The sequence below is a fragment of the Lacerta agilis genome, chromosome 8 (assembly GCF_009819535.1).
Source record: "Lacerta agilis isolate rLacAgi1 chromosome 8, rLacAgi1.pri, whole genome shotgun sequence".
NCBI classification, from domain to species: domain Eukaryota; kingdom Metazoa; phylum Chordata; class Lepidosauria; order Squamata; family Lacertidae; genus Lacerta; species Lacerta agilis.
In genome coordinates, this window is record NC_046319.1 from 16,344,100 (window position 1) to 16,359,603 (window position 15,504).

The window sequence follows — 15,504 nt, forward strand, 5'->3', positions numbered from 1 at the left end:
GTAAGAACTTTTCCTTGTCTTATATGTTCCTGGCACCTGGCTGTGGGAGTTGCTTCCTCTGCTGCCTGACACCTGGCCACTGGTTTCCTGGGGGGCATCTGATTGGCCACTTTCAGAACCAGATGCTGGACTAGACAGGCCATTGGCCAGACCCAACAGTGTACTTTTTAGGTTCTACAGGTTCCCCCCACTCAAAGCTCAAAATACCAGCTTGATCCAAGGTTGGGTGGTTGTGTTTGGAGGAGGGAAGGAAACTTCTTGGTTGTTAAGTAAACTGGAAAGGGAAGCTGAAAGTCACAGGGAAAGACTGGTAAGTAGGTGGGACATCTGTCAGATGGAAGTGGGCGAAGAATAAATTATGTTATAGATGGGTGGCGACGAGTTAGGAGATTAACTGATTAACTGCATTGCATTCACCCCATACTTCATATAACAGTGAATTGGTCTTAATTGTTCTTCAGACACTGCTGACAACTGCTAATTCCAGGTAATTGTCAGTGAAATCCAGGCTAGAAGGGTTTACCAACACCTATGCTGTTACTTCCCCTTCATGGATCACTGCCTTGTCATGGCAAAGGGGCTTGAATAACTCCAAGAAGCTATGAGCTATGCCGTGAAGGGCCACCCAAGATGGACAGGTCATAGCCAAGAGTTTAGACTAAATGTGATCCGCCTGGAGGAGGAACTGGCAAACCACTCCAGTACATTGCCAAGAAAACTCCACGGACATAAAAAAGGAGAAGCTTTGAGAAGAAAGTGAGAGTTTCCAAGGCATGCTCTGGTTCATGGGGTCACGGAGAGTCGAACACGACTAAACAACAAACAGCAACAATGCTGTTACTTAGATTTAAGAACAGAAGAAGAGCCTGGCTGCTGGATCGGGCCAATGGCCTGTCTAGTCCAGCACCCTGTTCTCACAGTGGCCAACCACTGGGAAACCTTCAAGCAGGAGCTGAGCACACCAGCACTCAGCTGGTAAGCAGTGGTAGCCTTCTCCATGAAACGGAAGCAGAATCAGGCTCAAACTCAAGAGAGACACAGGCTGTTTTGACAGTAGAACAGTCTGCCTTGGGAAGGGATAGACGCTTCTCAAATGGAGGCATTCTGATGAGGCACTACAAATCCTCCAATGGGGGCTGCGTGATGACCACCTTACATTTTTATGTATATAGGGAAGATAGCGTGGATGAGTCCTGAGTCCCACCCAAGTGGGAAGAAATTCAACAAAGCTGTGCTGATCAAAATCAGCTCACCCAGCCAGGCTGACAAGTCGTGTGACTCGCCCGTGGTTTGAGCATGGAGGAATTGCCCCTGGCTCATGGGTGTGTTGGTGGAGAACGGCCGTAACTCAACGACAGAGCACAGGCTTGGCAAGTTCCGATTCCTTGCTTTCTCTGGCTGAAATGAGGTGGGTGGAAGGATTGCAGCTTTGGAATAACCTCAGAGGATAAGCAATGCTGGGCAGGAGAGACGAGCAAATCGTAACCTGGTATGTCAATAGCCACAGCCTACATGAAGATGGGCTCCAGGTGGCCTCTACTGCCCTCTATTGGCTGGAATCAACTGTGCTTGTTTTATTTATCCATCCGGAAAGGTGACGCAGCATTCCTGGGACTGTACGCTAAGCAAGATTTCTTTCACATCTCTGGGTATGAGTGGAATTCTTGCTGCTCAAGGCTTGCTATCGATGTTACTGGAGTGGTTGCAAAAGCTTCAGATCCTCCCCCCACCCTAAAAAAGCAAGCTAACCAAATACTATTGCTTTGATCATAAACTAGCAAAATACATCAGAATACGTCAGACACCAATGGGAAACCACAGCAACTGATGTTCACTGCCACAGTTCCTGCCATACTGTCAGTTTTGGTTTCTCTCCATTTCTCCTTTAGTCAACCTTCAATTCAGTTCTCCTTCATGCATCAGTTTGTGATTTTCATGAAAATCAGTTCATGAAAATCAGTTAGGATTCTAGTAAGGATTTCGACTCATACACATGTTTTTTGTACATACCGGTAATTTTGCCATGCACACAAATTTCTGCATGCAGTTTTTTTCTGACGATAACACACACTTGCATGCTATTTTCACTAACGCATGCATCTCAGTAGCACTCTTTTGTACATGTTATTGGTTGGAGAACTCCAAAATGTTTGCCAAAATTTAGGGCAGTGTTTCAGTTTGCATATTGTTATGGGAAGCACAAATCAGATAGAAAAAAATGGGAAAACCGAATCCTCTCCCCCCCCCCATCCTTCATGCCAGGAGGAGAACATTTCTTAGGGCTGTGTCAACTAAGTTAGAGTAGACCCATTGAAATGAATATGGGCTTTTTGACCTCATCCACCAAAACTTCTTTTGCATGTGATTAAAATAGGGGGTAGAGAGTTAAAGAGACATTTCTCACCATCTCAGCCCATATGGGACCAGGCCATGTTAGTTTGTATTTCTTAGTGCAGAAAGTATTTATCTGATGTGCAGAGATCTTTCCTATTCTACTTAATTCAAGAGGGTTCTGGAAGCAGAAGGTTCATGGTGTTTGGGTTGTTCCTTCAGAGAAGCTGAGTTCAGCTGGCTTAAACTGGTTCTCTTACTGAAGAATGGACAGTGAAATTGATGGAATATGCAGAACTGGATAAAATGACGGGAAGAATCCGGGAACAGCGGGACCAGAAATTCATCAAAGACTGGTTAAAGTTTATGAATTATTTAAAAGACAATTTACAATTGAATACGCTAATAGGACTTCAAGAAGTTTTGTAGTTAATGTGTAGAAATATTATTGTAAGTATGGTAGTTAGAGTAAGCAGGAATTTTATGACAATGTAAGCAATGGTTGATTAAAGAAGTATATTATTAAGATATAACTTTGAAAGCCATGTAGAAGGTCTGAGGGAAGTCATGGCTATGTCAGCCAAAATTGAAAAATGTATGAGAATGTATGTTGGATTTGTGTTGTTGTAGTATAGCAAAAAATAATAAAAATTATTTTTTTAAAAAAATAAACTGGTTCTCTTACCAGTATCTCTTTCTGTCAAGGTCATGCTGACTATAAAAGTAAGGCCAGAAGGAGCCTGGGTTTCACCTTCTTTCTTTCTAACGCTCTTTCTTCTGCATATAGTGTTAAGGTTTAAACTTATTATAAGTTATTCTAAGTGTAAGTTAAGTCTGCTACAACTGGATTTCTTATGGATAGATTTGTGACCATTGGATCTGTGACCATTATGCTCATTTGCCTTCAGTAGCAGTAAAGCTCTACTGGATGAAATATTAATTGCCTTTGGTCTATTTTGGGGGAATCCTGCAACGTGCTTAAGTTGTTGCTCTGCTAACTATACATTGGAATCTACTCTGGATCAATATTGAGTAGAATCCAACAACAGGCCAGACTAAGTGTCCACCTAATTCAGTATTGTCTCTACATCATGAATAGGAAACCTATGGCCTTCCAGATGTTGTTGGACTCCATTTCCCATCATCCTCAGCCACCATGGCCAATGGAATCAGAGGTGATGGGAGCTGCATTGCAGCATTCTAAGGTTAACATTCAACTTTCTACTCAGAGGAGATGCATTGGAACCCAGTTAGTCATGTCTGTTCATTTCAGTGGGTCTACTCTGAGTATCACTATTGTTGGGTACCACCTAAGGCTAGAGGAAGAAATGCGATTCAGTTTGTCTTTAGAACCTCATACTGCCTGAGTTCAAACGCTACAGAAGCATCAGGTCTCGTTGGAGCCTAGAACAGCTGGTTTGGTCCAAGCCAACAATAAGCTGCGTTGACAGTGTTTCGGAAAGGCGGGTGGTGGAGAGGTTGAAACTGGATTTGCAAAAAAGGAGCTGCAGCTCCAAAGAGAAGATCCATCACCCTGAGCTATCAGTTCTTTCTTCCCAAAGCAGTGCACAGACTGAAACACTGCTGCTGCTGCTGTTATCCGCCTGTCTCGAGAGACAGCGGAGTGAGCCTTTGTGGGGGGGCGAAGTCAAAGTTTGCAGCACCAAGTTGACCTTCCCAGGGCACAAGCCTGGCCAGCGTGTGTGGAGGTCCTGGGCTGCCCAGATGACAAGACCACCCTCTCTGTCTTGCTGATGTGGTCCAAAGGAAAGCAGAGCAATACATTTGGCACCAGCTTGGCTGCAATGGACCAGCCGTCTCACCCCTTTCATGCACCTGTTTCTGCGGAGGTTCAGCTTTCAAAGATCTCTGGATTAGGTCACAAGAGAAGCTAAATATGGGTCACCTTGTTCTTTTATTTATTTTTTTCCCAAAGGCTTGCACAACCACACATTGTGCAAGGGCTGTAATTTACTGTCCCCGTTAGGGAGCCGAAGGCACCCGTAGATATGAGCTGGCTGCAAGAGGAGTCAGCAAAGCGTTCCACGAGTTTCTAGCGTTGCAGAACTGCCGAGTCTTGCAGGAGCCGGGAAGAGCAGGTTTGGGGCGAGCTGACAATGAGCTGCCTTGCCAATACTTGGGGAAGGGTGGTGGAGAAATTGAAAAGGGCAAAAGGGAGCAGCTGCAGGTCAAAAGGGAAGGCCCGTCACCCTGAGTGACTTACTTACTTACTTACTTACTTACTTACTTACTTACTTACTTACTTACAAGGCATCTTGTAGAGTGGCTTGACAATGTCAATGGAATCAGTTGTCTTATATAGGAACACAGGAAGCCGGTTTACCACCACTGAGCTACGGTTGAGGGACAAGGGTGGTAGGAAACTATTTTACACCAAGTCAGACCTTTGGTGCAGACCATCTACATTAGTATTGTCTATACTGACTGGCAGCAGCTCTTCCAGGGTATCACACTGGAGACTCTTTCAGCCCTACCTGGGGATTGAACCCAGAGCCTGCATACTGTTACAAAAGTCGGGTGCCTGCCCCCTCTCTCTGCCAAGCGTTGGCATGAGCCCACGGGGTCCCACACAGGGTCTGTGTCCCTTTGGACAAAGGAAGACTTGGTGGAGACTGCCGTTTCTTCACCTATTCACACCTTTGTGTAAACCAGTGTGGCGTAGTGGTTAAGAGCGGTAGACTCGTAATCTGGAGAACCAGGTTCGCGTCTCCGCTCCTCCACATGCAGCTGCTGGGTGACCTTGGGCTAGTCACACTTCTCTGAAGTCTCTCAGCCCCGCTCACCTCACAGAGTGTTTGTTGTGGGGGAGGAAGGGAAAGGAGAACGTTAGTCGCTTTGAGACTCCTTCGGGTAGTGATAAAGCGGGATATCAAATCCAAACTCTTCCTCTTCTTCTTCTTTGGTCTGCATGGAGTGGGTCCAGATCTTACGGCATGGTCATTTCAAGAGGCACCAGCGCAGGCAATCTTCTCCCTGCCTTCCCAAGATGGATCTCAGCTCTTCCTCTTGCTTCTTCTTCCAACAAACCCTTTTCCTGTCCCCTCAAACATACACCCTATCACCTTGGTAACATCTCCCTCCCCAATGGCCCATCAACACGTTTTCTCATATTAACAGGCTTGCTCTTCACTCAGCCAGCCAGGCTGGTTTGCATACGTATTCCCGGAATTCCCCATCTGGCACCGTTCTGCACTTTAATCCATATCCCAATTAATCAAAACCCTGGCATTTATTAATTTCTAGGGTTCGGGGGACCACCCCCCCCCCAGATCTATAACAATACAAACCAGATTCTCTGTCCACTGGGTTATGGGCATTCCCTAAAGACATAGGAATATAAGCAGCTGCCTTATAGCGGGAGTCAGACCATTGGCCAAGACCAATGGTCACTGACTTGCAGGAGGTCTCTCCCGTCCAACATGGAGATGACAGGGATTGCCCCTGGGACCTTGTGTGTGCAGGAAAGCTCTACCACTGAGCATGGCCCAAACCAAATAAAATTTCTCCTCCATTCCCTACCCTTGACCCACCTGCTCAGCAGAGTTCAGGAATGTTATATAACCAGGAAGGAGTTGGGCATTTGGAAAGGCACCAGATTCCCGAAGGGCTAGGTGTTGGTGGTGGAGTTACGGTTAGGATCCCCAGCCGATCCCCATCAGCCCATCCTGCATTTTGGCTTAAACACACGACCAATTTCGAGCCTGCATAAATCACCATCAAGCGAGCCCAAACTGGATTTTGCACGTACATCATGACACAGCGGAGTCAAAAGCACAGCTGGCTTCTTTGGAAGACAATCAATGAGGCAACAGCAGCATAAAAAAACAACAACCACCACCCAACGCCTGTTAACCAGAGACAGGCCCAGTTTTCTGGAATAGACCGAATCGCTGTTCCTCGTTTGCCTTTTGGAAGGGTTTGGAGGACGCCTTTCGGAAATGCCGCAAACATGAATTGTCGGCATTCCCTTCCCCTTCCATTGGACCCTGAAAAGCTAAATCTCTCATGTTGGGGACAGATGTACCCAGGCTACAAGCTGCAGCCCTAGGCCTGCATATGGCTCTCAGCTTAATTTCATGCAGCCCTTGCCTTATTTGCATAAAGGGGGTTGGAGAGAGAGAGAGAGAGAGAGAGAGAGAGAGAGAGAGAGAGAGAAGGAAGGAAGGAAGGAAGGAAGGAAGGAAGGAAGGAAGGAAGGAAGGAAGGAAGGAAGGAAAAGGAAGGAATGAAGGAAGGAAGGAGTTAGCATAAAGAGGGAGAGAGAAAAGGGTGTCCTCTTTATCAAGGGCAAAGCCACCAGAATCGCTACTGACACTGGCTGTAACTTTAAGAACTTTCCTTTTCCCTCTTCCCTCCTCTTCCTTCTTTCCTCATGCGTCATGAATTTTTGAGATTGTGCACCTGAGGGCAAAGGTTAGGAAAGGGATTTTCGCAAAGCCTCTGTGAGAGGCTTTCTAATGAAAAGGGTTGTGGGTGCTGTGAAGAAACGAATAAATAATGCTGGCTAATATTTTCCTGTAGCATTGCTAAGTCTTTGAAACAGCTAGCCGAAATAACAGTGATGCGATGTAGAACGTGTGTGCATGTGTGTGATGCAACCCCATTGCTCTAGCTCCTGAGCATCGTCCACAACATTGCAACGTCTTCTCTTCTGACTCTGCGACTGCTCCTCTGGCGTTTGACCTCGACTTCTGTGACCTCTGTGACCGCAGTTGCTAAAATTAGCACATACACACACACACACAAAAATTGCATCAGTGGAATAGGGGAAAGATAAAGTGAAGCCACTCATTACAGAGTGGAAGAGATGACGTCAGATCAGGTTTATTTCTATCTGGTCATCAGACCATCACAAAACAAAAGTTTAATTGTAGGCAATTAACAAAGGATTGCATCAATGGAAGTTAACTCAGACCCAAATAAAACTGTTGCAACATAAACAAACTTAAAATGATGAATTTCCCCTGCAGATAAGATAACATCATATATATATATATATGGGACGCGGGTGGCGCTGTGGGTTAAACCACAGAGCCTAGGGCTTGCCGATCTAAAGGTCGGCGGTTCGAATCCCTGCGATGGGGTGAGCTCCCGTTGCTCGGTCCCAGCTCCTGCCAACCTAGCAGTTCGAAAGCACACCAAAAAGTGCAAGTAGATAAATAGGTACCGCTCCAGCAGGAAGGTAAACGGCGTTTCCGTGCGCTGCTCTGGTTTCAGTATTCCGTTGCGCCAGAAGCGGCCTAGTCATGCCGGCCACATGACTAAAAAAACTTCCTCTGCCTGTAAAGCGAGATGAGTGCCTCAACCCCAGAGTCATCTGCAACCGGACTTCGAAAGCACACCAAAAAGTGCAAGTAGGTAAATAGGTACTGCTCCGGCGGGAAGACAAACGGCATTTCCGTGCACTGCTCTGGTTCGCCAGAAGCGGCTTTGTCATGCTGGCCACATGACCCGGAAGCTGCATGCCGGCTCCCTCGGCCAGTAACGCAAGATGAGCGCCACAACCCCAGAGTCTGACATGACTGGACCTAGCGGTCGTGGGTCCATATATATATATATATATAGTCCCTCTTTTTAAAAAACATTAAAAGGAAGCATTTAAACAAATGTTACAAAAATCTGAATAAACTGATATGCAAGCTAAATGACTAAAAAGCCTAAAACGAACTTGAAATCACAAATCTCCTTGACCTGGCATACTGTTCTTACTTAAGCACCCCTCTCCCTTTATCAGTTCCTGCAGGAAAAGCAATGTGCCACCTTCACGGTTCTAAATATATATGAAAAACAAAAAAATAAATTAAAAAAATTTCTTCCAGTAGCACCTTAGAGACCAACTAAGTTTGTTCTTGGTATGAGCTTTCGTGTGCATGCACAATTCTTCAGATACACTGAAACAGAAGTCACCAGACTTCTATAGGTAGGCAACCTACCTATAACTAAATATATATGGTTCACCCAATAGAAAAATTGCAGACTTGTGGACAGACGTCTTTCCCTTCTCCCTAAAACAGGTCCCAAGCATCACATAAGGAGAGCCTGGCTACTGCAGGATCAGGCCATTGGCCCAACTAGTCCAGCATCCTGTTCTCACAGTGGCCAAACCAGATGCCTCAATGGGAAGCCCAGAAGCAGGAATTTCATGTATGGACCATCAGCCTGATCCAGCAAGGCACATCCTGAGTTCTTAATTTACCACTGGGATACATTGCTGACTCCCTGCACCTCCCAGTTCTCCTTTTCTACGGGATTCAGATTCCTCCTTCCAGCTAAATGCTTCCTTCCCCTTTCCAAAACTGTCATCTTTTCAGAGATGTTTCCGCTTCTCAAGACCTCCGGGCCAAACAAAGCCATGATCTCAGCTGATAAATACACAATGGCCTGCTCATTCTCCATCAGCCTTTGTTTACCCTGGCCATCATCAGTGGATTGAAATAGAAAAGGAAGGCAACCTATTATCAATTTACCCTTTTCCACGCGGTATTCGGAACCTGAAATTAACTTGTTGATTATATATAATTTTTATTAGATTTTCTGTTTTACAATTTTGAATACTCATTCAGAAGGTCGGCGGTTCGAATCCCTATGACGGGGTGAGCTCCCGTTGCTCGCTCCCAGCTCCTGCCAACCTAGCAGTTTGAAAGCACGTCAAAAGTGCAAGTAGATAAATAGGTACCGCTCCAGCAGGAAGGTAAACGGCATTTCCATGCGCTGCTCTGGTTTTCCAGAAGCGGCTTAGTCATGCTGGCCACATGACCCGGAAGCTGTCTGCGGACAAACGCCAGCTCCCTCAGCCTATAGAGCGAGATGAGCGCCGCAACCCCAGAGTCGGACACGACTGGACCTGATGGTCAGGGTTCCCTTTACCCTTTACAACATCAAAGACTTCCCTTCTTCTCTTTCCATGGTTCATTTTGCATACCACAAATCCCTGCATACTTTACATAAACCAAACCATTCAGTATCCCATTATTACATCCATCAAAACTTATTTACACTGTTGAATTTATCTTAATGCTGCCAGCGTTTTCAAGTGTACACAATTCCCCCCCCCCAATATCTTCAATAAACTTTTTCCAATCATCTCTAAATGTATGTTCTTTTTGTTCTCTTATTCTATATGTTAGGTCTGCAAGCTGCGCATATTCCATCAGTTTCAAGTTGCCATTCTTCTTTTAGTTGGGACCTCGCTTGTTTTCCATTTTTGGACTAACAAAATACAGGCCACAGCAGTAGCATACATAAATAACCTGGGAATTTCCATCTGAATTATCCCCAACAAAAAGGACTCTGGGTTTTTGGGGGGAAGGTATTTTTAAACATTTTTTTCAATTCATTGTAGATCATTTCTACTGTGTACTTGTTCAATCTGTTGCCCAGGTCCTATTGATGGGCAACGTCAAAACCTCTCATGAAACTTCATCTTTAAACTGGGCTCAGGGCTGCTTGAGACTGGGGTATCTTGAGGATGCATTCTGCCACATGTCAGTGATGAAGGAATATTGCACTTGTGATGTACTGGGCCATGCATCCATCATTTATTTATTTCTGTACGTGCAACATGGTGCTATCGCTGTGAGAAAAGAATATTGGGCCGAAAGCTGGCGTGGTGCTGTGGTTTGAGTGTCAGACTAAGGCCTGGGAGACCAGGGTTCAAATCCCCCACTCGGCCTTGAAACTCTCCACTGGGTGGCCTTTGGCCAGTCACTGTCCCTCTCAGTCTAACCTACTTTGCAGGTTTGTTGTGGAATTTAAATGAAGAAGGGGAGAGCTTTGAGGTCCTTGGGGGTGGGGGGTGGGGGAAAGGTGAGATATAAATGTGACAGATGTATAAATAAGTTTTAGATGGGTCTTTGACTTGATCCAGTATGGCTCTTCTGGTGTTCTTATGCACAGTTCCCAGAGTGGTTTAACAACCAATCTATCTTCACACAAAAAATCTGGAAATAGTAGCTCTGCAAGGGGAATAGCGAGAGGTGTCTCCTAACAGCTCTCAGCGCTCTTAACAAGCTATAGGTGCCATGATTCTTTGTGGGAAGCTATGGGTGCTTAAAGGGGTATCACAGTGATTTAAATGTGTAGTATGGATGTAGCCTCAGATTGCCACCACTTATATATATATATATACCCTGATGTTTGTTAATCCCACTTCTTAGATAATTATGGTCCCTAGCCTTGTTTTGCTTTGGTCCTCGAGTATAATTATTATGAGCCAGGACTGGGGGCGGAGGTGATGGGGACATCATTTGTCCCAAAATATCTGGTTGGGATTGCTTATATAAACTGACACAGACACCCAAGCGATTGCACAGAGCCCTTCTTTCGACAACTGAACAAGGCTCTCTTTGGCTTGCTTCCGTTCAGCTGCACCCATGAAGAACGTTACAATCTTCCTACTGGTTCTGGCTTGTGGTAAGTCTACTTTTCTGCTATAGTTGTGTCCTCAGTAGAGCTGAGAGTTCTTTCCACAACTGTTGTTGTTGTTCAAAAGAGGGGTCTATGGGATGGGGACTCTTTGCTTCCACTGTGGTCCCTGCAATGGTGGCAACTGATGGCAAGCACACACACACACACACACACACACACACACTCACAAGCCCTCAAAATGGCTTCACTCTGATTTGGCTTCATGGTGATGCAACATCACCCTATGCTGGCATTGCCATCAAGAAACCAGCCTGAGGGCAGTGCATTTTGCAGCCAAATGTGGGAAGAGGAAGGGAAAAAAAATCTGGCGATTGGTATTCAGGGATATACTGCCACTGAATCTGGGTGTTCCTTTCACAGTCATGGTGTTTCCTGCTTGGCAGGGGGTTGGACTGGATGGCCCATGTGGTCTCTTCCAACTCTATGATTCTATGATACCCCTAGGCAGGAGTTTAAAGCAATCTTCTTTTGCCACTAGGTTACTTCTGGCCTCCAGGCAGGTTCACCAGTCCAAACGCTTTGACTGCTCATGCCACAAGCATGCATGATCTAATTCCCAGTTCTTTCATGAACAGGCTCAACTCTCAGTCCAGGACTGGGCAACCAGCAGCCTTAGGACTACCTGTGATCCTCAGCCTAATTTAAATCAGCGTGGGGAGAGAGAAAGGAGGTGTCAGAATGGCAGAGAGAGAGGTGGAAAGAGAGAAAGGGGTGGGGGGGAGAGAGAGTTGGTGAGAGGAAGGAAGGAAGGAAGGAAGGAAGGAAGGAAGGAAGGAAGGAAGGAAGGAAGGAAGGAAGGAAGGAAGGAAAAGGAGGTGGCTTTGGCCCTACGCACTGCCAGCAAGTGGCTGAGAACGGTTTACCTCTGAGGGAATGTGGCAGTGGGGAGGAAAGGTATCCCAACCCCTCAGGAAGGGACCTCAACTGCTATCCCCACCACAAACAGTGCTTTTCCACATCAACTCCCTTGCCTTTTCGATCTGCAACCCCTGCTCCCTGCCTCTTTACTCTTCCCTCCAAACAAGACCCTGTTGCTCTTTCAGGAGCCTCTCTGGTGACCGGTCTTGCCTCCCAGTTCAATGAGATGATCCAGATGAGCACCGTCACCTACAGCCTGGCCAACTTCACCAACTACGGGTGCCACTGTGGGGCAGGGACTCAAGGCTTCCCCGTGGACGCCATCGACAGGTGAGGCTCACCTGAGATTGCCAGTCATTGCTCACCTCTTGGGCTATCATCATTCTCTTACAGTTCAGGGGTTTTACAAGTCACGGGAGTCTCAAGAACAGGGATGGGGGACCTGCATATTTGAGTGCCTCCCCCATACAAAGAAATACATGAAATCCCTGCATGCACCAAACAAGCATATCTGGGAGGAAGTGTCTTGCCCAGCCTCTCTGAGATGCTTGCTTTCTACAGACAAGGAGCTTGTTTCATGCGGAGGATAATTCAAATAAACTGCCGACACCTGCATTATGATATGAACCAGTCCCAGCAGGGCTATACCACAGACACTTTCAGTGGTAGAGCATCTGCTTTGCAAGCAGAAGGTGCCAGGATGGATCCCCGGCATCTTCAGGTAGGGCTGAGGGAGACTCCTGCTTGAATTTGCTGTCATCAGAAACATGCTGTGCGATACTGGGGAAATCTCATGGGCCGCCAGAGACGACGGTTGTGGCCGCCATCTTAGTTTTTCCAAACTAAGCCCATTGTGGGCAAAATTAAAATACATGGCAGTTACCATTTTTAAATATCAGATGCGCTTTAACAACAACCCACAGTGCTCCAGAACCAGAGAAGTCCCAGGATGTTGAGTTCTGAAAAAAAACTAAAATGGCACCAGAATGGGCCTGATTCATAGCAATTCCTTGCGATCTTGTTTTCACGTCACACACAGGTGCTGCCACAGCCACGACTGCTGCTACAACAAGGCTGAGATGTTCGGTTGCAGCCCAAGCACCCACTCGTACAGGTTCTACGCCCAGAGGGATAAAATTAAATGTGGTGAGTTGGTCCGGCATCCAGCCAGAGTGCTGGTTCGAATCTTTTCCATTCCCGTTCCCCCGACTCAGAGCACCCCTCTTTGCAGAAACTGATGCTGAGGTTACCACCTTTCTCCTCTCTCTGCAGTCAAGTCGCGGGACCGGTGCGAGAAGCTCGTGTGCGAATGTGACCAAAAAGCAGCCAGCTGCTTCTGGAAGCATCTCTTTGCCTATAACCTCCAGTTCAAGAATCACCCAGCGGGCAACTGCAAGGCACAGCGGCCATTTTGTTGAGCCACATTTTTTACAGAAAGCAGAACCTGAGGAGATCCCTGTCAGCGGCATGTAGGGGGGTGGATTCAGGGGGGAGCCCAGCCTACCTGATTATTATAAAGGGTGGGTTCAGCCTATATTTTTATTTTGGGGTTCTTAGCTTTGTGTAAGGTTAACTGAAAGCAACAGAAGCATTTAGAAAATTAAGTTGCCGTTTATGTTCCCTCTGTTTTATTTGAAGCGAAGGTTTGTGGGTTGTATCTAAGCCCTACTCAGAGCAGACCCACTGAAATTAATGGATCTAGGTTAGTCATGCCCAGTAAATTTCAGTGGGTCTACTCTGAGTAGGACAGACATTGGGTACAACCCAAGGTAAATCCATTGGGTTGTATTTGGAGTAAACCCACTGAAATGAGCAAACCTAAATTAGCCATGTACATTGTTTTCAATAGTAGGACCTGAGTAGGACCAGCTTTGGATACAATATCTCCCTCTGTACTCCATTGAAGAGACTACCCCTCAGGCTGTTTTTGTTCTGTTTTGCTTGACTTGTCTCTGTCTCATAGCCTGGGCGCTTAATCCTGATGGATAGTGTGCCTCATATCTTAGGGCGCTCTTCTTCTTGCACTAGAATTGCATCCCTGGTCTGGCTCCCCCCCCCCCCCCACAAGAATTTACCTACCAAGCGGAAATGCAAACCATTTTGCTGATTGGATGTCATAAAAACCTTTCAAAACGGCAATAGTAATAATATGCATTTGAGTCAAATAAAATATTATTGGTATCTCCATGTTGTTTGCCTGTGTGGAATTGGGAGCAGACTGCAGGCAGCTCCCCATTTGCATGTGTCCGAGGGACTTGCAACTGTGTGCATGCGCACCCGAATGTGGCACGGAAAGGGAGGGAAACGGCCCTAAAAGAGTACGCAAATGGCGCAAAAATAGCGTCTAGCAATCCCACGAGCCTTTGCAAGTGCAATCACGGGAGCTTTTGCACTGACATTTGAGGCCTGTGGAGAGTTGAGGTTTGGAGGGAACAACTGGGGTGGAGTTTGGTGGACTTATGTTTTTGAAGAAGAAGAAGAGTTTGGACTTGATATCCCGCTTTTCACTCCCCTTCAGGAGCCTCAAAGCGGCTAACAATCTCCTTTCCCTTCCTCCCCCACAACAAACACTCTGTGAGGTGAGTGAGGCTGAGAGACTTCAGAGAAGTGTGACTAGCCCAAGGTCACCCAGCAGATGCATGTGGAGGAGCGGAGACGCGAACCCAGTTCACCAGATTACGAGTCCACCGCTCTTAACCACTACACCACGCTTGCTCTCTTGAAGGGTTTTTCATTCCCAACCCTACCAGGAGATGTCGGGGATTGAACCTGGGACCTTCTGTGCAGGCAGCATGGTGGGGCAGCAACGTTCCCTTGACCTCTGAGCAGCAGAGTTATGGCTGATTATTTGGGGGGGGGCGTGGCGCAGTTGTAACTGCAATGTTGGAGTGTGATGTCGCAGCTGCGATGTTGCGGTGGTGCAGTTGCGCCAGTGGAAGGAGCAGATTGGGTCAATTGGTGGTGCATTTGAACCATGCTGACCTCATGCCTTCCTCTGTACCTCCCAGAAAGGCACAGTGACACAGCCAACTGGAGGTCCGATAAGTCACCGCCTGATCCTACTGCAGACTGTGTGCAAATTTCTTTCTCTGCATATAAATACCTCGGCTCTGCTTTGCCGTTTCTCAGGAACCAACTACTATATCTGATTTGGCAGCTGGCCCCAAAGCTATAAACGTGTACCCAATAAATATCACTTTATAGCAAGGCCCATGACATAATTTTCTCACCTGGTTCAAAGAGGCCTAGATCCGAGAAACTGACAAGGAAGTCACGCCTAATGTCCCGGGAGAAAAATGTCACCCGTCTTTATTTATAATCTTGTAAATAAGGTCCGTCCGTCCCTCTTGTTTGGACTTCCCTCTTCCCTCCCTTGCAATGCACACCCCTTCCCTCCCGCCGCAAGCATTTTTTTTAAAAAAATACGTTTCTTTTTTGCCCAGAGATATATTACATTTCCAGCATATAAACACAAATTTCTATACACGCTCAACAAGAGGCAGTTTGGGCGGCAGAGGCTGTACCAGTACAGGCTCTCTGACCAGTCCGTTATCTATGAAAACAACAGAACATTGTTTTTGAAAGAAGAAAGAAGAAGAAGAAGAAGAAGAAGAAGAAGAAGAAGAAGAAGAAGAAGAAGAAGAAGAAGAAGCCATGCTTTAAAAACAGGAAGAGGGAACTTATTTTAGGCCTTAAGGCAAGGGAAATCACAGAAAGGGTAAGGAAAATGGTAAGTAATGGCAGGGGTGGGAATAGATAGATGGCCCTTGGGGTCTTTTCCAGCTCTACAATTCTGTGTTTTTATGAAATATATTGAGGGCGGGGTGGTGGTGGTGGTGGATTGACTGCAGTTAGTGGTGAGCCAGG

At 46.4% G+C, this 15,504-nt stretch overlaps 1 protein-coding gene across 1 annotated transcript; it reads left to right on the top strand.

Annotated features, from left to right (window-relative positions):
• Positions 1-1,186: 1,186 nt before the first annotated feature.
• LOC117050945 (phospholipase A2 homolog otoconin-22-like) lies at positions 1,187-13,055 on the top strand. Its single transcript, XM_033156913.1, has 4 exons — positions 1,187-1,288; positions 11,726-11,967; positions 12,677-12,783; positions 12,910-13,055. Exons 1-4 carry the CDS (start codon positions 1,187-1,189, stop codon positions 13,053-13,055), a joined length of 597 nt encoding a protein of 198 aa, XP_033012804.1.
• The last annotated feature ends 2,449 nt before the right edge of the window (positions 13,056-15,504 follow it).

Bases quoted from the DNA above. Each gene is read 5' to 3' on its own strand.
- LOC117050945 (XM_033156913.1), top strand. From the start codon at position 1,187: ATGAGTCCTGAGTCCCACCCAAGTGGGAAGAAATTCAACAAAGCTGTG. The intron at 1,289-11,725 runs GTTTGAGCATGG...CACCACAAACAG, and splicing joins AGTCGTGTGACTCGCCCGTG to TGCTTTTCCACATCAACTCC. The intron at 12,784-12,909 runs GTGAGTTGGTCC...CTCTCTCTGCAG, and splicing joins GAGGGATAAAATTAAATGTG to TCAAGTCGCGGGACCGGTGC.